The sequence below is a fragment of the Hylaeus volcanicus genome, unplaced genomic scaffold, assembly GCF_026283585.1.
Source record: "Hylaeus volcanicus isolate JK05 unplaced genomic scaffold, UHH_iyHylVolc1.0_haploid 12221, whole genome shotgun sequence".
Taxonomy (NCBI): domain Eukaryota; kingdom Metazoa; phylum Arthropoda; class Insecta; order Hymenoptera; family Colletidae; genus Hylaeus; species Hylaeus volcanicus.
In genome coordinates, this window is record NW_026533163.1 from 1247373 (window position 1) to 1268419 (window position 21047).

Sequence of the window (21047 nt, forward strand, 5' to 3'; positions counted from 1 at the left end):
ATACTAATTGCGCAACATATTTTTTAATATATAATCCGATACATTCAGCAATTGATAAAACACTCAGAGCTTAAAGGAAAAAAATGAAATGTGTTTCTTATTCGATGAATACGTGAAACAATTATGGGATACATACAAAGAGTTTCTAAAAATCATAGTTGATTTTCTTAAATATAGCAAAAAATAATAAATTGTTTTAAAAGATAATTCGCCTTTTACAACAATTATGCGACACACGTAATAATCGACACTTTAATGCTATCATAACGTCGCCGGAATGGGGCGATTTATTCGGGCGTTACATGCAAAGATGGGTCATTTTGATAGTAGCATGACGTCGCTACAATAGGACTTTTCGCGTGCTGCATGCATTGATCGGACATTTGGCGTATACATTGACGTCGTCAAAATCATTTTATTTTTTCAACGTAAAAAGAAGAAAGAAACAATTACTCTTTATCAGTTATCCATTGGCCATATTTTTGAACTGCAGACTGTGCGAGAGATTCACTTGAATGAATCATCTGAATAATTTTTTTACAGACTTTACTACAACTTTTAGCGATTACAGAAGAACGAATAACCTAGGGTATAAATGATGGTTAACGATAAAGACACCAACAAAAAAAAAAGATTTACATACGTCGCCTAAATGGTTCACAGTTAACCATAAGTTTTGTAATGACGTATTAGTATTAAGTGTGGAACTATCTCCTATTATAATAAGCTGCCTTAAGAACAAAAAAAAAAGAAGGTTAAAATTTATGTTTTTTTTTACGTTAAAACAAAAACCTTTTAGCTCGCGTCACCGCAACGTTTAAACGTTTTAGGTTATTTAAAAATCCAACACGTTCATCATTATTAGAGCGTACAAGACTCACAATAACAATATCGCACTCGCTTCCTTGAAAGTAATCTACAGTCGATGTCACAGGAAATTGGTTATGTAATTGGGGAATCTGGAGAAATAAATTCATTAAGTAGTTTAAAAAAGAAAAATGTTACATTTTCATAATAAAGATGAATAAAAGCAATTTGACCTCGAAAAGGTGTTATAACACCAACTTTTGACATGGCAGGAGGTAATAAGCATTGTTTAAATTTCAAAAGGACTTCAATTAAAAGCGTTGCTTCATAACCGTTATAATAACTACACCTTAGGCCTCTTGACGGAAAATGATTTTCAATTGAGTCAGGGTGATGAGATGTATCAATCCAGAGTAATGGGTTATAAGAGAATGGTTCAACATTTTCCTTCATATTAAGAATATTTCGTAAACTTCGGTATTGAACGCATTTGTTAGCAATTAATTGTGAACTATAAAATGTTTTCGAAGACCTAATATAAAGTATTGAATACATACAAGTACGTTGTTTTTTTTTGTACAAAAAAAAGAAAAGCATACCACGTCATAATATCTTGGTGCATTCTATACTGAACTCTTAGCATATAACTAGGAATATGTTTTTTGTCAATGCAAGATTCAAATAAACTCTTAGATAACAAAGAGCATACTTCCTCAAAAGACGAGGGACCTAGTTGTTGATGGTCTCCCGTTAATATAAGACGGTCACCCCAAAGTGCAGGTCCCCAAGTAAATAACTAATAACAAGATTTCGAAATAAACAAGAAAGACAGGTACTCTTACACTGCCACATTGAGAAGCTTCATCAACAATAACAACATCAAATTTTCTTTTTTTTTTATGTTTTAAAAACCTTTCAGTAAAAAAATTCAATTGCGACATTGAACATGTTAAACACAAAACGTAACAATCTTGTAAAAAGGATTCTTCTAACAATCTGTTTATTTCCAGAGTGTTTTTGTTAGTTTTTGAAACCAGTTTGGACTTCTAAAAGAAATACAGAAGATTATACAAAGTAATATTATTTGATTTCTTTTTTAACAACACAAGTTTTTTGTGAAAAAGTTTGTTTTTTTCATGAATTTGAAAATGTAACAAAAAAGAAAAAATTTCGTACGCTGAGTATTTTTGAAGTAGCTAAACGTTCACTTGGATTAAACTTTTTCTTTAGATTGACAGCTTCAATATTTTCTTTCACTAACTTTTCTACATGATTCTCTTTAAAGTACAAAACATATCATTTTTTTAACGACTTACCATAAATAGTATCAACAGCTCGATTAGAAAAAGCTGAAACTAATACGGTTAATTTCTTCTTGGTGAGAATTTTAATTAAATGAACCAATGTTGTTGTTTTCCCGGTTCCCGGAGGTCTACGTGAATAAAAAAAAGATTAAAAAAAGTAATTTGAAGTAACAAGATCACCCTTGAATACAACAAAGATCTCGGGATCTCAAAGCTAAGCAAATGGCTTTTTTTTGACATTCATCAGCGCCTTCTGCATAAGGTTGAAGTGTTTTCAAATCTTCGTGAATCCACTGGTCCCATTTAACAAAAGGTTGGGTGCTTTCTTTGATATCGCTCACTAATTCAAAAACGATTATTAGGAATAGAAAAGCTGCTTTACTTTACATGACTTTTTATACGAGATATTTGACTCATCATTAAAGTTGCTCAAAATTTCGGACAATGGTCGATCATCGATCCGCGGTATTGCATCAGAATACGCACAATAAAACAGATACGCTTTCTCATGTACTGTTCTAAAAAACAAAGAAGCAAGTTTAAATTTTAAACGTCACTATGTCCATTTAAGAAGAACAAAAAATGTCAAACTGACTTGTTGGTTATTTCTTCCAAACATTTCGCTAAATTAAATTGAACCTTAAAGCTTCCCGTCGGTCTACTGGGAACCATTCGATAAGTTGATTCAGCAATATAATTTTTTCGACAAGAGTAAAGAGATTCGTGAGGAAATGTGACCATTACTTTCTCAAGACTTGTATACGATATAAATCCGAAGAGCGTAACAGGAACAAATGGGCTATTTTTATCATAATGAGAAAAAGGTGCTTCAATTATATGAGCATTCCATTGACTTGAAATAAATTCAAATGCATCCTTTTTTTTAAACCTATATATTATATGTTTTTCCTGTTTTTCCATATTTTTTTTTTGCACATTGTTTTTATAAGGTTGTATAGTACATACAAGCCGTCCTATAGAATCCTCACTACAATCTAAAATTTCAATATGAGCAAAGTTTTCGTTAGTATAATTGACATCATTTTTCGCTGCTTGAATATTCGAGCTTGTTTCTTCCAAAATTTTGTTTTGTTCTTCCAAAGCATTGCTTACGCAAAATTCAATTTCGTTAAGTAAACCACTGTTGACTTTAAATCGCTCGCCGGTATCCGATAACATGTTGTATTCAGTTGAATTTCTCGAGGTAATCAGTTCATTGTAATTTCAAATCCAGAAGACATCTGTTGGGCCAGTCGACACAGTGCGGTGAAGCCTTGTTTCATTTTTTGAAATGAAACAATTGAACGTTACTTGCATTTATTTTTAAAAAAAACAATTTTTTCTTTTTCATTTCGTCAAAAATACAAACGTTAACATTTTATAAAATTTTGTGAAAAAAAATTAAAAAAAAGGTAAAGAGATTGTGTGATATCATCCATACATTTGCGGCATCTAGGGGTACACCCGAAAAAAAAAAGATTGTTTCTATTTACCCATAGAGTAGTCATGACATTAAGAATTTTTTAATTTACTTTAGTTTCATTTGCTGATTTGTTTGTATTTCAAAGAACGTAACAGAAATTATTTCTGTATTCGATGCAAGTTTAGCTATTTCTTCTGATGAGTGGAGGAAAAATTGTTGAAAATGAGGAGGAAGCCTGGGCTTCATTTAATCCTTTTCTTCAGGATGCATTAAAACATACTGAAATTTTAGAACGTTTAGCTGCTGATGCGGATGCTTTTTATTACGCAACATCCAGCGATCAAGATTCGAATGATCAACTCATACAACCTGATTCCAACAGGTTTATTCAAAAAAAAAACTTTCCCGATTTTGAGGATGGCGTTCCAATCATAAAACAACCCGTTGCTTCTTTGTCATTACACAGAACTCAACTTACTTTACACTATCAAAATGGTAAATTTTTTCTTATATCTTTTTTTATTTGGTCATCTTTTTAATCTAAAGAAATAGCCAACGAATCGAGTTTTCCAAAGGCAACCCCTTCTTCCCGCTTACCTTTAGAAAACGTGCCCTTTGTTTTATTTCATGTGCAATCTTCAGGTAAATGCAGTGTTGTCTCATAGCTGATGGCTTCTCTTTAAAAAATAAGTTTTTCAACAATACAGACAGCCAACGGAACACTTTTTTGTCTTCTCTTACAAATCATATCATGAGTTTTTTACAACAAATAAGTGATCCTATGCGTGTTACCCACACAAATGAAACTTCCCGTTATCTTGTTCAAGTTGTGAATACACATTCTCTGTCTTCTCCTGCTGCACAATTATCCGTTTTTCAAATCGACTCAGCTGCCCCTGATCGTGTTTCTACTGAAATTGTATGGGAGTGTCAGCTGCCTTTAAAACATGTGGTCACTCACCTCGCTATTTTAAATACAAAAGGTTCCTTACAAAAAAAAGGTCTTAATGACTCTTACTGCGTTCTTGATTGTTCAACTGTTCCTTCTTTAGACACTGACGAAATTATTGACATGGATCATTTTGATAGATTCAAAAATCTAAGACAGTCTTCAGATGAAAAACAAATAGTACAAATGCCGCGAGAATTGTCAAATATGCCATCTCCTTTAGTATTTTCAACTGCTCTAGAAGATAATCAACAAGAAAAATATACTACTTCTTTATATCCGTCTGTTGATCATGAATCTGATGAGACGAAGGAAGTAAAAGGCCATGACACTGTACCGTGGCTTGTTGTTCTTGTGTCAACAATTGTTGACGATAGTGAAAAATGCCACACAATCACAACAGACTCCCCGTCTTATTTATCTGCATTTGGTATAGCGACGGGTCTAACATATTTAAAAACAATTCCTTTAAAGTATGGGTTAGTTTCTGAAATTCTGTTAAGTTCAAATTTAAGACAATGTTTTCAACCAAACATTGCGGCATTGACTAACGATATAAAAACAAATAATCTTTTTGGTTTACTAACATACTCAGGACAACTTTATCTTATTGAAAATATCTCTGTAGACCCTCAAACTGCTTTAAAAGACCCTTTTGAAAAAACGTGTACAACCACACGTTTCCAACAAAAGTGCTTACATCTTCATGCATTGGTCTCACATCATCAAATAGGAGTCAAATATGTTAAATTATTTCAAACACCATCGAAATCTATTAGAGTTTGTGTTTTCTTTTCAAATGGTGTTGCTTACTGCTATGATGAATATAATATAGCGCATCGTTTAGATACTCTGGACTTCCCGCCTTCGGACGCGTCTTGTGCTCTACAGCGCTCTCCATTTACTCCTTCTGATCTATCGATTTCTCTTGTTAAAGACACAACGATCGCATGCTTTGACTCTGTTGCGTTACTTCAAGAGGAAAGTTGGAGACATCATTTATTACATAAACAAAGAGAAACAGAAGACCCTTTTAAAACATCCCCCATATCTCTTGCGAACATTTTAGTAAATTGCCTTCAAAAATCTTGTTTAATGGAATCTCTTGGTATCACGGATACATCGTTCTCTCTTCAGCATTTACCCCTGGAACATCTTTGTTCCACAAACACTACAACAACACAAGATGTCTCTGAATCCCCAGCGTTACAAACAGCAAAACTATTAACATGTTTTACATTAGACCATTTATGCCATCAGGTAATTCAAGGTTTTTAGTGTACTAAACGTTATGTCTTTGTGTCGCCAACTCCCTTTTATTCTGTTTTCTTTTGTACTAAACATATCTTTTAAAAACCTTGTGTTGTCTGTCATTGACATGATTTAGGTCACAACTTCAACATTGCTTGCGTCAAAAGAGGAATACCTTTACTGGATGATGCTTCTTTGTATTTACTGTGCTATTAATGAAAAGGAAAAAATTTTGTATACCTTGTTTAACTCCTGTCTTACAAGTATGTATGAAGAGTGTAAAAAAACGTTTTGCAAAGAAACATTTCATGAAATACGAAACCCTTTAAAATTTCACCCATCCTTTCATCCAGTCAATTCCAATCAAGACTCGTTGAGTTATTGTGAGGATTCCTCTACTTGGTCAACTCTTTCTTCATGTCCTATGCAGGAATGTTCCTCGCATACTCGACAAGCTGAAAAAGACTCCTATGAAACTTTTATTTTTGTTTACTGGATGGATTTAAAAATTCTTTATGATATGAATTTATCGCCCGCTTGTTTGTTTTTTGATTACATTATCAAAACGCTACTTCCATCTTCAGCTTGGAAACATTTTACTTTAGATGACAAGCACCGTGTTCTCTTTCCTTTTTATTCCCCGCCGACGTCACAAGATGCTTACACGTCACAAGTTCATATAGAAGAAACAAAAAGGTTCGATCCTTTTTACCATGTCATTCGTAACGTGTTAAAAAAAAATGATCAAGCAGCAATACCTGCCCTTGTTACTGAAAACCAATTACAAACATTAATTCATTTATTTGAAACTATGAAACAAAAAATCAACAAACTTCAAATACCCACAACATGTAGCCGGAATCTCTAAAATTGAAATTATTCCGTTAAAAGAAACTATTTGGCTCATTTCGTCCAGTGTAGCATACAAGGTTTATTAAGCAATCTTTCTTTGATTTCTTTTGTTCATCAAAAAGTAAACCGAAAGGGAAAAACAATTCTTTTTTACAAGAAGAAACGAGCGCTTAAACTTTTTCAAAAGTGATAGCAAAATCTTTTGTGTTTGTGTAGGTCGCGCTAGCTCGCACAATATAAGAAGATTTAAATAATTATACACGATAATTTAGGGAAACGTTCATTATTTCTTATGTTAGCAAGAAAATTCGTTTGTTTGCGACAATGTTTCAAATAAAGCTATAACTTTCCATTAATGAAAAACAAAAATTGCTTTCCACTTGTACCACATATTCTCATACGAAAAATCAAAACTTTAACTGTTCTATATTTAAAAAAACGATTGTTTTTTTTTTTAAATAATTACATTAAAAAAATCTAGTTTTTTTTCGTTAAATTTTAAAAATACGAAAAAAGTATTTTTTAGTTATTCAATCAAAAACGCTTTAAACTACTCTACATTTTTCCGATACCTGTAACTTTCTTTGCATGAAACTGTTTAACAAGACGTGAGTTGAGGATGACAAGGAAATTAATTTTGTTTTTTAACATGACTTTTTTTTAAAGAATTTTCTTGAAAAAACATTTTATTAAAAAAAAAAATCATTTCTTAAAATAAAATGGGTATAGAAAAAATATATATATTTTTTTTTTGAATTTCTGTACTAAAAAGAAAATTATCGTCGAAAATCTTTTGCTATAGACATTCTTTTATAAAGTTGAAAGAAATAGATAAAGAAGAAATAAACTAATGCAATTGTTTTTCATGTAAATTATTAACAAAAAAAAAGGCAAAAAAACTTTTTTTTTTTTTGTTGTTTCAATGGTGACAGACAAATTCAATTAATTTTGACGTTGACGATACTTTTTATGCCAATGGATCCATGTGTTGTGCGTAATTTAGGTGTAAGTGCTGGCTACGAGGAAGTGTATTTCAGTGCTCTGGACCGTGTGATAGCTTTTCAAGCAACTCACTTACATAATGCAAATGATAAAATTTGTGTAACCGTTTGGTACAACAGTTATGTCGTGAACGTTACTTTACCAGATGAAAGACGGGGTATAAGACAAGTATTTTTTTTTGATGTGAAGAAATTCCCGGAATTGCAGAAAATTTTTTCAGAGGCATTTACACGAAACTATCCAATGTGTGACGCATCAAAAATGATATTAAAATGTTCTTTAGAACCATGTTTAGAAAAAGCGATGAGACGACAACTTGAATTTCTCGAAATGGAAGAAAAAAATATTGAATGCGAGAAAAAGAAATTATTTGATTATTTGCAACGTATTCCGGAAGAATCTGCAAGTCATTCAACCAATACGACACAAACGTCAAAAAAACAAATGGATATAGAAAACAAAACGTTAAATTCTTTTCACTCACCCTGTTCAAAATTAGAAACGGAATTAAACCCTACGACTTCAATCAGATCAGGGAAAAGTTCCAAGGATCTTGCTGATAGTACTAGTCACACAAAAGAAATTAAGACAAGAAAATCAAGTTCTTCTCAAACTTGTGGGTTTTTAAAAGAAACGCCATCACGTAATAAAGTAACACGAGATGGATCCGTTGATATATCACCACCCCATTTTTTTACAACGCAAAAAAGTTATACAAATACGCCAGCCAATGTTACCGAGAATTGTGATAATCCCCATATTGTTGAATCACCATCACGTTTCAAAGGAAATCGTTGTTTATTTTGTTTTAGTAATGAAATGTACCATGAAGAATTCGGTCGCGCTTGGAGTGCTAAACCTGTAAAGGATGTTGCCTTAGGGCGTGGTTATGTTGTTGTTTATGAAGATGGTAGTGTTGCTTGGTGGGATCCTCCAAAAGAATTACAGCGCCGTTTTTCAAATAATGAAACTTCTTTGCCTCCAGTTCAATTTGTTTCCTTGGGCTGTAATGATAATTATTTTATTAAATTTGTTACAGGAAAGATGGAGTGGGTAGCTGTTGAATCTCTTCAAAATGTTATTCGGAATGGTGTCATTCATCGTCAATTTAATGTTTCAAAAGTTGCTTTAGGAGCCAATGGAAGTTGGGTTGTTTTATGGTCTCATGGTTTGATTGAATTTGAAGGTGTTCCGCAAGATATGGCAGCAGTACTAGAAGCAGAAAATCGTTCAGGGACTATCGGATTACGTGATGTTAGTCTTGGACCTCATGAAGAATGGTTTATTATTTATAAAGATCATTCTGTGCAGGCCAATAATTTACCTAATTCTCTTCATACAGCTTTATTAAAAATAAAAGAAGATGGTGGACGTTTGAGAAGTGTTGTGTTTGGTTTAGATACTTCATGGTATGTTCGTTTGTGGGACGGTAAAACATCTATACCTTCATGACGTCAAAAAGAAATGACTTGTATCTGAATATGATTTTTTGTATTACCTTTTCTTCGATATCAATATCTGAATTTATTTCCCTTTATTATACTTTGCATTGTTTATTCATGCTGACATTCATATGCTTTCATTTTATTCTATTTTTTTATCTCAACTAAGTAGATCCTTTTTTTACTGCTTTTTTTCCTGTGTCTTTACCTGAATTTTTTTTTGAATAAACAAAAACCAATTTAATATATCATGCAATATTTTCAACAACACACTTACAAACTAGGCAGCAATTCAAACCTAGTCCGTGGTGCTAGAATAGAAAAACGCATCGTACCGAAGCTATAAGGCGTTGGATCTTATTTGTGAATGAAAACGTCTGCGTTTCATACGGTGATATAGTCGAGAACGTTAAGGTTTAATGTAAGTAAAAAAAACAGGTAAAATGTCGTTGAACAGACATTACAGAAAACTTTACGTATTTGAATTCCTTAACTTTGCTTTTCAACGTAAAGGCAACTTAGAAAAATATTCAAGTTATGACTCTGTTTGCTACAAAAATTTAGAGAATACAAAACAGAATGAATACATCGAAGCATTCCAGATATTTTTCTTCTTGCATGTTATGATGTTAAGAAGGTGTTGTGATAGAAGATAAATGTCATGTGGTTTTGATAATATTTTCATTCATGCATTGCGAACTAAAGTTTGGTATTCACTAATACATAGAGATATATGAATAGGATCACCTCCCGTCGTATAAAAAAAACACATTTAAAAATGAATATTTATTCTCCTATATCGACGTTTTAAACAACAAAAAATAAATAAAAAAATTATTGCAGCACATAAAATTATCACAATAATAATGAGTAACATTTTGTCTAGATTGCATGAAAAATAGAAAAACATATTAAAATTGAAGATGAATAAAAAAATAAACGTACTCGACGAAATGAATGATATAGACGAAGAAGTTTCATTTGTATCTTAAAAAAACAATCTTTTTTTTTTTTTTGAAATAAAAAAAAAACACAATTTACCATCGCATTTTTTTGACAAACATGATCTGATGGCTGAAACACCTAAAAAAATTTTAATGAGGAATCGTTAAAAAGAGACATGTTTAACTTTCGATTTGACATAGTGTATTAATAGGATAGTCTTGAAAGACAACATGTTGTTCTTGTAATCCTTTACCACACCTTTTTTAAAAAACAGTATGTGAAATTGGATTCCTTTCGTGATATACTGCCAGTCTTACCTAGTAGAGCATTCAGACCATTTTCTAGTATCAGAAGCCTTACACAAATGACCCATTAACCCTAGGGTAGAGTAGTCATTATGAAAAAGATATTGGATAGGGCGAGGAAGGAATGCATTGGAGCTTGAGGCAGAAACTTCCCAAGAAGTGATCACAGTGGTAGAACCCGTGGAAATTAAACTTCCAAGATCCGTTAAGACATAAAAACTATTATGCAAGGGCTAAAAACGTTAGTGAAACGGGAATATTTTATTTTTGAATAAGTGTGATTTGAGCAACACAAATTTTTAAGAAATTACCTGGATATCTTTAACAAGAAGAGTTTGAGCTAATTCATCAAAACGAGCTCCCATTAAGTTATTTCCCCATACAAGTAATTTACCCATCTAAAGCAAAATTATTACGGTAATATTGATCTTTATTAAAATTATTAATTTTGTAAAAACACACCTGAGTACGAAAAGCAAAAGAACAGCATGTAGCACTTCCAAAAAAAGGCTCCACGGGTAAATAAGCTTCGATTGTATCACCAGAAGGCCAAACTGAAAAATTAGAAACATTTCCTCCATATTGAATACTTCCCCATGTTGTTAAATATCCTGTGTTTGTGACCGCGCAAAATGCTTGTTTATTAGCTATAATTCGAACGATATTGTTTTGGAGCTTGTTCTTTTCATTGAAATACATTAAAATTTGAAATAAAAAAAAAATAAGAATAATTACTTTGACATCAGCAAAACCAAGAAATGTTGGACTTGAAACTCTTTCTTCATTAAAGTCTGTATTTGCATGAATCATATATACGCCACCTTTTTTATATAAAACCGCAAAAGCTGAGTTTCCTCCAGCTACATCTATAACAGGATCCTATGAAATTTGTGAAAAAAAATAATTTTTGAATTCCAAAAATTTTGATTGTTAGTATTAAAAATCTTACATCATAAGAATAATGTTTTTCATTCAATCTTCTAGATTTTGAAAAAGATTTATTGGAAATCCAATGAACTTGACCATTCTTTTCCGTTATAACAGTTGAATTGTAGAATGTATAAATGTTTTCTACATAAATCTCTTTATTAAAAAGAGGTGAGGATGAATTCATTAATAGCAAACGTTTTCCAGGTAGTAAAAATACACTTTCCGATAAAGTGGATGCGTATAAAATACCTTCTGGAGTAACTATAATGCATTTTTATAATCTACAATATGAAAAGAAAAAAGGGAAAAGGTTGTGGACGTGAAAAGAACCTACTTTTCTCTGACACGGTTTTAAATAAATCAAGCGATTTATTATTTTTTAAGATGCTTCCCACTGGTGACAAATAACCATTATAATCTTCATGCGGATTTCGAAGTAAAACAAAAGCTGCGTGACTTAAACGATGGCAATACACTTTTAATATTTCATTCAACATATTTTTTCCTTTGACTTGATTCCATCCTAAAAAAAAAAACGCAACAATAAAACAGTTCCTAATTAAAAAATGACAGTCTATTTACCCTGACATTCGGTTTCAGCACCCCAACAATAGAACTCATTTTCATAAAGAGCTAAAAAACTATTACTTTGAGCGCATACATCATTTGCAATTAAAATATGATTTTTATTTAATTCATTGTCCTCTAATGGAAGTAAATAATCTGGTTTTTTTGGTGAAAAAGTCAAATTTTTTAATAGACCTCCAGAGTCTTCGTGCCCGAACACAACGTAATACGCTGCTTTTTTATGTGGATCTAAAACTTTGAAATAGTCGTCGTCAGAGCTATATTTTCTTTTTTCCAATGATTTAATATAGTCGAAATTCTCCTTTTCACTCGTTGCGATCCGTATAGCGAAAGCATTTGAGGTGGAAATAACTTGAGATATATTGTGTTTATACAAAAGAGGAAAAGATTTACCAAACGTGTATTTTTTCTGAATAGAGTTAAGATTTGTCTCATAACTTATTGACTCGAAAAAATCATAGCCTTCCTCCCCGCTAACATACAATCTATTTGTCCATAAAAATACAATAGACACAATAAAAGTAGCTAAACTGGCAAATAAAGTCATTTGAGTAAAAAACATTTCAACAAAAACCAACCAACATGCGAACAAATGAATTCCTTGGTTCTTTTTTGTTTAAAAAAAAGAATTCCGTTACTTTTGTTTTGCATGTTGTGTTAAACGTGCATCAAAAAAAAAAACTTTTAAAACACTCATGTGTGCTGCTTCTTTATAGTAAAATTCAGTTTTTTACAAAAAAAAAAACTGAGTACCTCTTTCAAGCAATTGAGCCCCTATTTTAAGCAACTGAGTACCTATTTTAAGCAACTGCACCAATTTTTAAGATTCAGCATTCCTTCATTGTTTGGAAGACAATTACTAATTCATAAAATTGATAATCTTTTTCTAGTTTTTTTTTAGAAGAATGTTGTTTTATCATCATTTGACATTGACTTTTATTTAAGTTTTTTTTTTTTATTTCATCGTTGCTTTTTAAAGACATTGTGTTTTACACTCAAAAAAGAAAATGCAAGTGTGTACAACTGAAGAACTACAACCAACTGTGCCTTCACAAAAACCAACCGAACGGTGCTCTCTTCAGTATCGCACACCTAAGAAACCCGTGATTATTCCATATTTGGATCAATATTTTTCCTCTATTGATGAAGAAACTAGAAAAAAATGTCACGTCACGTTTGTTGATGATTTTCTCCCTCCTGGTGACGGTGAACGAATGACTGATGTAACACGTTTTCTTTTCTTTTGAATATACAAAAGTAGTGTTTTGGTAACTTGATGTGTGTAGATTCTTTGGGACGTTGCGCGGACGTTAAGCACAGGTCTTATGGAGGAGAACACTCTCACATACGGAAACGACCAGCTGAACGATCCCTCAAAGGATCACTCGAACGACCGCGCAAACGACCACGCAAGCGATCAGTTGAACGATCCCTCAAAAGATCACTCGAACGACCGCGCAAACGATCAGTTGAACGATCCCTTAAAGGATCACTCGAACGATCACTCGAACGATCACTCGAATATTTCAAAAGCCTGTATTCCTGCACAAGAGACTCCAAAGCAGACAGAAAAGATTTCCTCTTATCATGTTACAGTAGAAGCTCAGCCTTCCCACACAATACATGAAAAATTACATTCCCAGCTTCGAGCTATTTTTAATACATTGTACCTTCCTTGTCCTGAATTAATTCCCGATGCTCAAGAGGACCACAAAAATTATTATAAAATGTAACAAGAATCTATGAAACCTTGTGTAAAACTTTTATCATGTAGGCTATTACAATTTTATGAAAAATATAGTGGGACGTCTGTATGTATATGTGATTTCTTTGATCAAACCCTTATGAAGTTACTTATACATTTCAATATTCCTATATTAGCAGAAACTTGTAAAAGTAAGTTTTTATTTTTTTTTACTTCTTTTCCTAAAAAAATGTTTTAGATTTAATTTCGCCCCATAATCCTTCGAGCTTTTTAACAATCCTCGCTCAACATGCCAATATATCAAGCTTTTCTGTTAATGAGTATTTGCAAGAGTCAACTGATATAGGTACAAGTTTCTTTTTTTTTGTGAGTGTAGGTGTGAAATGGGTCTAAAACTTTTTTCTGTTTCTTCTTTTTTTTTATTGTTTAGATAAAAAAAAATTAACGAGTACATTACCTTCCGAAACGGGTTTAGGATTTTTAGCTCGTGATTCAGGCGGCGCTATGGAAGAAACGCTAGGAATAATACGGTTTCAATGTATTACGAATAATCGGTTACCCGAAAATCTTGTGCAATTAATTACTTTGAAAAACATTTTTTCACGCCAATTACCTAAAATGCCAAGAGAATATATTGTTCGCTTAGTTTTAGATCGAAATCATTATTCCTTTTGTTTACTCAAAAATAACAAAGTTATTGGTGGAGTTTGTTTTCGTCCTTTTTTTTCACAAGTTATTTGCTTTTTTGTTCAATTTACTTTTGTTTCATTTTTGTTTGTTGATTTTAGAAATTCGCCGAAATTGTATTTTTAGCTGTTACATCTACAGAACAAGTCAAAGGTTACGGAACTCGACTTATGAGTCATTTAAAAGAACATGTGAAGAAAGTTGGAATACGTTATTTTTTAACGTATGCAGATAATTTCGCTGTTGGTTATTTTCGTAAACAAGTAATTTGGTTTTAATGATTTTTTTTTGTATACAACACCAGTTTACAAACAAGAGTCAAAATGAGTTCTAATGGCTTGATGCTATGCTTTTGTAGGGTTTCACACAAAAAATAAGTCAACCAACAAGTCAATGGGCTGGATACATAAAAGATTATGATGGAGGTTAATTTTTTTTAATGTTGAAAAGTGAACTAATATAGGTTTAATTCAATTTTCGTTGTTTTTTTCAATATAACAGGAACATTAATGGAATGCCATATACATGAATCTATTAATTACTTACGTCTTCCTGTGCTTCTTAAAGAACAAAAAGAACGGGTCATACGTAAAATAGAAGAAAATCAACCCAAGATTGTTTATCCCGGCTTGACGTACTGTCTCTTTAGCTCCCTTTTTTTATTTTACGACTTGAATTATTATTTTGTGGTATTCTTTAGATGGTGGAAAGAAAATCCTTCTTATAAACCTAATCCTCTCTCAATTCCCGGTTTCAGTAAGAGTTTCTTCTTACCCACACCTGTTTGATATGTTGTTGCCTATCGTCAGTTGACAGAGGATGGAAAGAAACTCCTTTTAATAAGTCCAAGTACATAAAATTTTTTTTTATTTAAAAAAAAAAAAATTTAAATGAATTTATTTTCAAGAGAACTCAAGCCATTATCAGATCAAATTCTTCAACTTCTTGAGGTTAGCTACCCTTCGCTGTTTACGCCTGTTTTTATTTTAAAAAAAAAATGACTCTTGTTCGTTTCGTTAGTGTTTATGGAAACATGAGAATTCTTGGCCTTTTCGGAAACCTGTTACGAGTAATGAAGCTGCTGATTATTATACAATTATAAAAAAACCAATGGATATTTCTACAATGAAAAAAAAAGCTAAAAATAATGGTAGTACTTTTTCAATGAAAAACTTTAAAATAATTTTATTTTGGGGCGGAGGGGGCCCAATTAGAATACAAATCCAAAAGTCAATTCGGTGACGATCTTCTTCTCATGTTTGATAATTGCAGATTATATAATCATATCTCAACTATTTATTACAAATATGCTAATGAACTTCAAGGGTACTTTGTTATAATTATATATTTTTGCCATTTTTATTTTATTTTAGATATATTTGGCCTAGGTTTAATGCGATTCATGGAGAAGAAACATAATATAGAGGATTAGCAGCGCTATCGATTGTCGGGACAGATGGCACAGATAATAGTTTTATAAATAACAAAGAAAAATAATTGAACCTTAAAAAATAGAAATGATTATTCCAATAAGATGTTTTACATGTGGAAAGGTTGTTGGACATATGTGGCAAAAATGGTTAAAAATGATTCAAGAAGATACACCAGAAGGGTACTAAACGTCCATTTATGTCACATTCTATTTTGCTATTTCTGTACATTTAGTGAGGCTCTTGATTCTCTTGGATTAACACGGTATTGTTGTCGAAGAATGTTACTGACACACGCTGATTTAATTGAAAAAATATTAGCGTACAATAGTAAGTGGTTAACACTTTTTTTAATAAGAAAACGCACTATTTTCGTATTTTTTTAACACATGTATCAGTTTATGAAAAACGTGAAGACCGTGTAACGAATTTAAAACAACCAGTTTGATAAGAAGTCGTAACAATTTTTTGTTCTTATATTGCAATAAACCTATTTTTTGGTAATGATTATTTTACTTTTGTATATTGTACGAATTCGAATTAGTCAATAACTTGGAAAAAAATTAAATTTAAATCAATTGTTCTGTTTTTCTGTCTTTTCGGTTGTCACACACTACTTTAGTTGTTTGACTCTATTTAAAAAAAGTCTTCTTGCTGCGAATACAAATAAAGTCAATGATACTTTTTTTGTTTTGCTATGAAACCTTGAAACAAAAATGAAAAAACGTGTTCCACTGAATGTTGTAGGTAACTTGCATAAGATTTCATAAAATACTAAAATGTTATAAAAAAAACAGATTTTTTTTAAATCATTTTGTTTATAGTTGGATTCAGAATGATGAAATTTTTTTCGTTATCATTTTTTTAAATATATTTATGTACGTTTTTTAAAAAATTAAAATAATCGATCATCATGTAATTTGATTTTTTAGCTTCATTGTACCTTTTACTTACAGAACTTTATGACTCGAGCGGAACTCGGCAAACGCAACAAATCCTCCATTCAAAATGCGTTCAACCTGAGCTCGAAACATGGAAATCAAGATGACGTTTTATTACCATTTCTTCAAAGTGCTGTACCACTAACACCCGAAAGGTATGTTTGAAGGTTCATTAATTATTTTTGTCCTACTTTTTTATTTGTTTTTGAGAAAGTCTTGTTGTTTTCAAAGTCACCACATTGAAGACGTTAGCAAAACTTTATGGGTTAAAAACAAGTGGAACAAAAGCTCAACTTATAGAAAAATTAGTTAAGATTGGATCTACATCGGCTCTCGTAGAAAAATCTGTCAGCACCAAAAAAAAAAAAAGCACTCAAATAAGCACTAAGAAAGAAATCAAACAAGAACAAGAGGTCATATTATTGATCAACATACCTTTTTTTTCATGCTTATTTTTGATTGTTTCTAGACATTCCCAGGCTCTGGAACTATTTATTCCTATGAGTATTTTCCCTTTCATGCTTCCTATGAAAAAGATACCAATTTTTTAAATTGTTTATGTCGAGGGACTTTACCATTACGTTCTCAAACAAATATTTCTTGTTCATCTTGCCATTTACAATTCCATCATGAATGTATGAAGTTGATTCTTCAACAACATAAAACAAATGATTTTCTTTGTCCTCGTTGTCAATTTGATAAAATGGATCCATTTTACCCTCTTGTAATTTTTATTTCATAATGGACTTTGTGTGTTAAAATTATTTTTTTTCAAATTAGAAAAAAATTTTGTGGATGTCATACTTGGATCCTTGTTTACCCCAAACCTCCTCGCCTACATCTGAAGGATTTCACACGTTTTCTACAACATTTCATTTAGATAAATTAGACACATTGCGACTCTATGACCAGCACATTATTGTTCAATGTATTCGTCTTGGAAGTACAACAGCTTCCAAATACTTGCAACATGAATGGCCTTACAGTATTACGATTAAAATAAATGATCATGTAAAAATAAACATAAAATTAAATACCCCAATTCATTTCCTTCTAATTTTTTTTGGATGCTGATAGATTGAATCCGTACTTCCGCCTCGTGTGGATCATAAAAGACGCGACAATCCTTTATTTTTAACACCTTATTTCAATTCATTAAAGAATTTTATAGAAATCGTAGTCATTGATATGTTTACATGGAAGGAAAATTCAAGTAGTTTTGCTTTAGCTTTTTTAGTTTGCGATATGCTACCGATGTTTCAACTTGTGGTAATATTTCAATATTGACTGACTTGAAAAACCAGCTGATTCACTTACGATTTTTAATTAGCGTCAAATTCGTGAATCACCTGATACTTCTTATGAAACTGCACTGAAGCGAGGTGACATTCGATTTCTACTGTTTTCTTTATGTGTGTGTGTCTGTGTGTTGTGAATGTGCGGTTGGTTTTATCAAAACCAGACATAGTTTAACTCACATTTAATATCTTTCTCTGTAGTTCTGTCATTAATATCGCCTGTAGAAAAAGATGAAGACGATGTTTTATGCGTTGAAAAAGTTTTTAAATTTAAACTTACGTGCCCCATTACGCTGACTCGACTGGTTATTCCTTCGCGTGGAAAACATTGCAAACATTTACAGGTTACTTCTTTACGCTGTATCGATCAAAAACCCTCTCAGTTTTTGTTTTTCGTAGTGCTTTGATTTACAAAGTTTTTTGGATATCACAAAAAAATCAAAAGTTTTTAATAGTCGTTGGAAATGTCCTGAATGTTCGTTAATTGTTCGCCCTGATACACTTGTTGAGGATGCCTTTGTATCCTTTATTTTAAATGAGGTCGAGTTTTTCTGTTTTCAAATGAAGTGTATGACACTTAAATAATTCTTTTTTTTAGACTAAGCATTTACAAGGAAATACTGTTGAAATCTCACCTGATGGAACATGGAAACTTCTACCTTTGAATGCAATGGATCAGCATACATGTGTAACAGATTCGGATGATTCATTCGAGGTAGAAAACCTTTAAAAATATTCATAAACACAACGTATATTTTCTTCACATATGTATGTGTAACTGTAGGATACACTTCAGAAAACAACTTTTTTAATGGAAGAAAACTCTTTTTTATCTGGTAACATCTTGGGGGATACAAGTTTAAACCCTATAACAGTTGATGATACGGATGCTGAGGAGGAAACGCCTGTCAACGAATTCTTAATAGTCGATGATAGGACAACATTGAAAACACCCAGTCATGAGGAAACCACACAACACTCTACGAAAAACCAAAATTTTCAGTTCAATCATCCTTTTTTTACAGTTCAGCACGGTAAAGATTTAATTGATGTTTCTTCTACAAGTACGGATAATGAAGACGCCACCCACTTACAATTTTTTCAAATGGCAAAAAAATTAAATGATTCCTTCCATCCACCAAATCATTTATTTTCTAAAAAAAAACGTGACAATCATTTCACAGTTACGCAATATTAACCATTTTAAGGCTTTTGTAAAAATAAATGTATCTATATTTTTATTTTTTTATAGAAACAAAAGGAATTAAAGCAGCCTTGCATGAATAAAAAGAAATCACGTAAATCTCATCAGCATCATCTAGCTCAAAATAATTTCAACTTATTCTTTGATCAACAACTAATTTCACCATCCTTTGATGAAATGTCTCAGTGGGTAGAATATTTACAAAATTTTCCCTTACCTTCTACAAAACCCTTTAATTCAACTGTTGATGTTATTCACTCCGCACAACTGTCACCTACTAACAAAAATAAACAATCAACTGTATTCAGTCGCGTTAAAAGACTTCACTGTTCACCTTCAAGTAATTCGTTCTTTAGTAACAAACATACTTCAGTACAAAAAGACATACAACAAGTAACGCAGCCGTCTTCAGCTTTTTCATGCCAACCTTATAATAAACCCCAAACACTACCACTTCCTCATCACTCCACACAGGCAGCACCTGCTTGTTACCCTGATTCGGAGCAATCTTGTTATCAATTTCAGAATCCATTATTACATCCTTTAACAATTGAGTCTCCCACAAGTTTCAGTGACCTTGAATCCATACAAATTTATGGTAAATCGAGTAAATTGACTTTACGTTAAAAAATGAGAAAAACAAAACTTTTTTGTAGATAAGAATTCAAAATCTCTATCGTTACGTTCCCGTATCAATGCGTCTTTCCACCAACAACATGACATGTTTCCTTCTTCATTGTTTCCTTATAACGTAACTTCTAATCCCACACTAGTGCCGTCAAAAGAATTCGCTCAAACTTTTCTTTTGAAAAATTAAAGAAAAAAAAACTTCTACAATTACGTAAAGTCTTATCTTTTTATCAAGAAATATCAAAAAATCGTTTTTGTCGTTACTACAAAAAAATTATTGGAGCAATCAAGAAGAAAACCTAACTGTTGGCAAACTAAAAAAAAGAAATTTATAGTTGCTTAAAAATTTGAAATGAAATAGTTCAATGTTACAAGACTTAAATTGTTAGCATTTTGAAAATATGTCAAATTAAAATTTTCTCTATCAATGTATTCTTGACCTAATATTATCACAATAAGAAAATACATATTGCTTTTAACAAAATACCTGATTCTGAAACTTTTTTTTTTAGAGTTTCGGTTACGAGAATGCTTTTATTATTTTCTTCCAATAATAAGAATACATACCGATGACTATTGTTAGATTTTTCAGGAATTTTTGGAGATATATACTTAACTATTAAAGAAAATCTTCTATTATTATTTTTGTACAAACTCCCATTTACTTGGAGTCGATTCAATTTGATGTGGATCTTCTATATGAGTTGCTAGCCAATGAATAAATTGATTTTTTTCTGTCTTGTGTGATGTATCACGTCCCCATGGATCTTCAAAAAAAAATTGTGCTTACATAACAATAAAATAAAACGTACAATCCATATCAATAAGTAGTATGGTATAAGAAGCATTTTTATTAACTTTCCATGTTACTTCAGGACAATTTTTCGCCCCTAAAAATAAAAAAAATTATCCGCATTTACAAAAACATAAAATCAACTTTTAAAGTCTCACATGACGTATTAAAATTATACCGATACGCGTTAGTTAAATGGTACACATCAGAAGGGGCAACTCGAAATGTTACATTTAATTCTTCAGATAAATCTAATGCTACGGCATCATCCACGCTTATTAAGTCATTCACTATTCCTACATCTGGTGAAGATAAAATGTCAACTGTAATAGGAGCATAATATCCAAGTTTGTTTTCAAATATTCTTCGATGCATTGTTACAATATTTTGAATCCAGTACAAATCCAGATAAATAAACAATATAAATATTTGTTTTTTTTTTGTCATAACAAAGTAGATGTATGTAATCTATACAATTTATTATAGTAACGTAGTAATTTGTTTTTTCATTTTTCAATAATACATTTTTTTAAAAGCATTTCATCACGAATACTAAAAAAA

The 21047-nt window shown here is 31.6% G+C and overlaps 6 protein-coding genes and 2 long non-coding RNA genes across 25 annotated transcripts; 3 read left to right on the plus strand and 5 right to left on the minus strand.

The window, feature by feature from the left end:
• Positions 1–139: 139 nt before the first annotated feature.
• Positions 140–3329, minus strand: LOC128883415 (uncharacterized). Of its 3 annotated transcripts, XM_054135758.1 has the most exons (12): positions 2707–3329; positions 2499–2629; positions 2292–2451; positions 2124–2239; positions 1984–2072; positions 1650–1853; positions 1407–1603; positions 1006–1339; positions 793–959; positions 644–731; positions 546–584; positions 140–494 (listed from the first exon to the last, which is right to left on the minus strand). In XM_054135758.1, the coding sequence occupies exons 1-12, from the start codon at positions 3288–3290 to the stop codon at positions 450–452; spliced, it is 2154 nt and encodes a 717-aa protein (XP_053991733.1). In that variant the 5' UTR covers positions 3291–3329; the 3' UTR covers positions 140–449. The 3 variants fall into 3 exon arrangements, 2 of the variants coding, with proteins under 2 accessions (XP_053991733.1, XP_053991732.1); XM_054135757.1 differs by having other exon boundaries at positions 140–584; XR_008458937.1 differs by lacking the exon at positions 140–494 and having other exon boundaries at positions 519–584; positions 644–727.
• A 679-nt stretch (positions 3330–4008) lies between these two features.
• Positions 4009–7064, plus strand: LOC128883414 (uncharacterized). 4 transcript variants are annotated; one of them, XM_054135755.1, is made up of 3 exons: positions 4009–4176; positions 4242–5743; positions 5871–6604. In XM_054135755.1, the coding sequence occupies exons 2-3, from the start codon at positions 4286–4288 to the stop codon at positions 6600–6602; spliced, it is 2190 nt and encodes a 729-aa protein (XP_053991730.1). In that variant the 5' UTR covers positions 4009–4176; positions 4242–4285; the 3' UTR covers positions 6603–6604. The 4 variants fall into 4 exon arrangements, with proteins under 4 accessions (XP_053991730.1, XP_053991731.1, XP_053991729.1 ...); XM_054135756.1 differs by lacking the exon at positions 4009–4176 and adding an exon at positions 6803–7064 and having other exon boundaries at positions 4181–5743; positions 5871–5997; XM_054135754.1 differs by lacking the exon at positions 4009–4176 and having other exon boundaries at positions 4181–4535; positions 4587–5743.
• On the minus strand, positions 5514–6135 carry LOC128883421 (uncharacterized). The gene is made up of 3 exons (XR_008458939.1): positions 5996–6135; positions 5722–5943; positions 5514–5654 (listed from the first exon to the last, which is right to left on the minus strand). It is a non-coding gene; the product is annotated as an uncharacterized LOC128883421 (long non-coding RNA).
• Positions 7065–9096: 2032 nt separating the features above from the next.
• Positions 9097–12360, minus strand: LOC128883499 (uncharacterized). 3 transcript variants are annotated; one of them, XM_054135922.1, is made up of 12 exons: positions 11793–12360; positions 11545–11733; positions 11230–11471; positions 11016–11159; positions 10743–10961; positions 10592–10678; positions 10293–10513; positions 10160–10233; positions 10072–10113; positions 9976–10017; positions 9308–9912; positions 9097–9238 (listed from the first exon to the last, which is right to left on the minus strand). In XM_054135922.1, the coding sequence occupies exons 1-11, from the start codon at positions 12358–12360 to the stop codon at positions 9803–9805; spliced, it is 1938 nt and encodes a 645-aa protein (XP_053991897.1). In that variant the 3' UTR covers positions 9097–9238; positions 9308–9802. The 3 variants fall into 3 exon arrangements, with proteins under 3 accessions (XP_053991897.1, XP_053991895.1, XP_053991896.1); XM_054135920.1 differs by having other exon boundaries at positions 10743–11159; XM_054135921.1 differs by having other exon boundaries at positions 9123–9238; positions 9366–9912; positions 10743–11159.
• A 170-nt stretch (positions 12361–12530) lies between these two features.
• Positions 12531–16176, plus strand: LOC128883498 (uncharacterized). Of its 4 annotated transcripts, XM_054135918.1 has the most exons (16): positions 12682–13021; positions 13085–13527; positions 13573–13694; positions 13742–13849; positions 13934–14235; positions 14292–14453; positions 14549–14615; positions 14692–14824; positions 14891–14946; positions 15000–15039; positions 15098–15140; positions 15211–15340; positions 15405–15516; positions 15564–15802; positions 15856–15950; positions 16019–16176. In XM_054135918.1, exons 1-14 carry the CDS (start codon positions 12806–12808, stop codon positions 15607–15609), a joined length of 1980 nt encoding a protein of 659 aa, XP_053991893.1. In that variant the 5' UTR covers positions 12682–12805; the 3' UTR covers positions 15610–15802; positions 15856–15950; positions 16019–16176. The 4 variants fall into 4 exon arrangements, with proteins under 4 accessions (XP_053991892.1, XP_053991891.1, XP_053991893.1 ...); XM_054135917.1 differs by having other exon boundaries at positions 12531–13021; positions 13600–13694; positions 14692–14946; XM_054135916.1 differs by having other exon boundaries at positions 12558–13021; positions 14692–14946.
• Positions 16177–16228: 52 nt separating this feature from the next.
• On the plus strand, positions 16229–19880 carry LOC128883491 (uncharacterized). Of its 7 annotated transcripts, none has more exons than XM_054135907.1 (14): positions 16229–16363; positions 16418–16498; positions 16553–16716; positions 16776–16974; positions 17031–17285; positions 17342–17572; positions 17639–17830; positions 17892–17943; positions 18061–18203; positions 18259–18399; positions 18458–18574; positions 18644–19042; positions 19112–19661; positions 19720–19880. In XM_054135907.1, exons 3-14 carry the CDS (start codon positions 16583–16585, stop codon positions 19878–19880), a joined length of 2574 nt encoding a protein of 857 aa, XP_053991882.1. In that variant the 5' UTR covers positions 16229–16363; positions 16418–16498; positions 16553–16582. The 7 variants fall into 7 exon arrangements, with proteins under 7 accessions (XP_053991882.1, XP_053991879.1, XP_053991880.1 ...); XM_054135904.1 differs by having other exon boundaries at positions 16577–16716; XM_054135905.1 differs by having other exon boundaries at positions 16232–16367; positions 16445–16498.
• On the minus strand, positions 16527–17331 carry LOC128883495 (uncharacterized). Of its 2 annotated transcripts, none has more exons than XR_008459003.1 (4): positions 17137–17331; positions 16997–17086; positions 16753–16906; positions 16527–16639 (listed from the first exon to the last, which is right to left on the minus strand). It is a non-coding gene; the product is annotated as an uncharacterized LOC128883495 (long non-coding RNA). The 2 variants fall into 2 exon arrangements; XR_008459002.1 differs by having other exon boundaries at positions 16552–16639; positions 16701–16906.
• A 14-nt stretch (positions 19881–19894) lies between the features above and the next one.
• Positions 19895–21018, minus strand: LOC128883493 (uncharacterized). The gene is made up of 5 exons (XM_054135910.1): positions 20645–21018; positions 20506–20583; positions 20359–20460; positions 20181–20309; positions 19895–20133 (listed from the first exon to the last, which is right to left on the minus strand). The coding sequence occupies exons 1-5, from the start codon at positions 20931–20933 to the stop codon at positions 20033–20035; spliced, it is 699 nt and encodes a 232-aa protein (XP_053991885.1). The 5' UTR covers positions 20934–21018; the 3' UTR covers positions 19895–20032.
• Between the last annotated feature and the right edge of the window lie 29 nt (positions 21019–21047).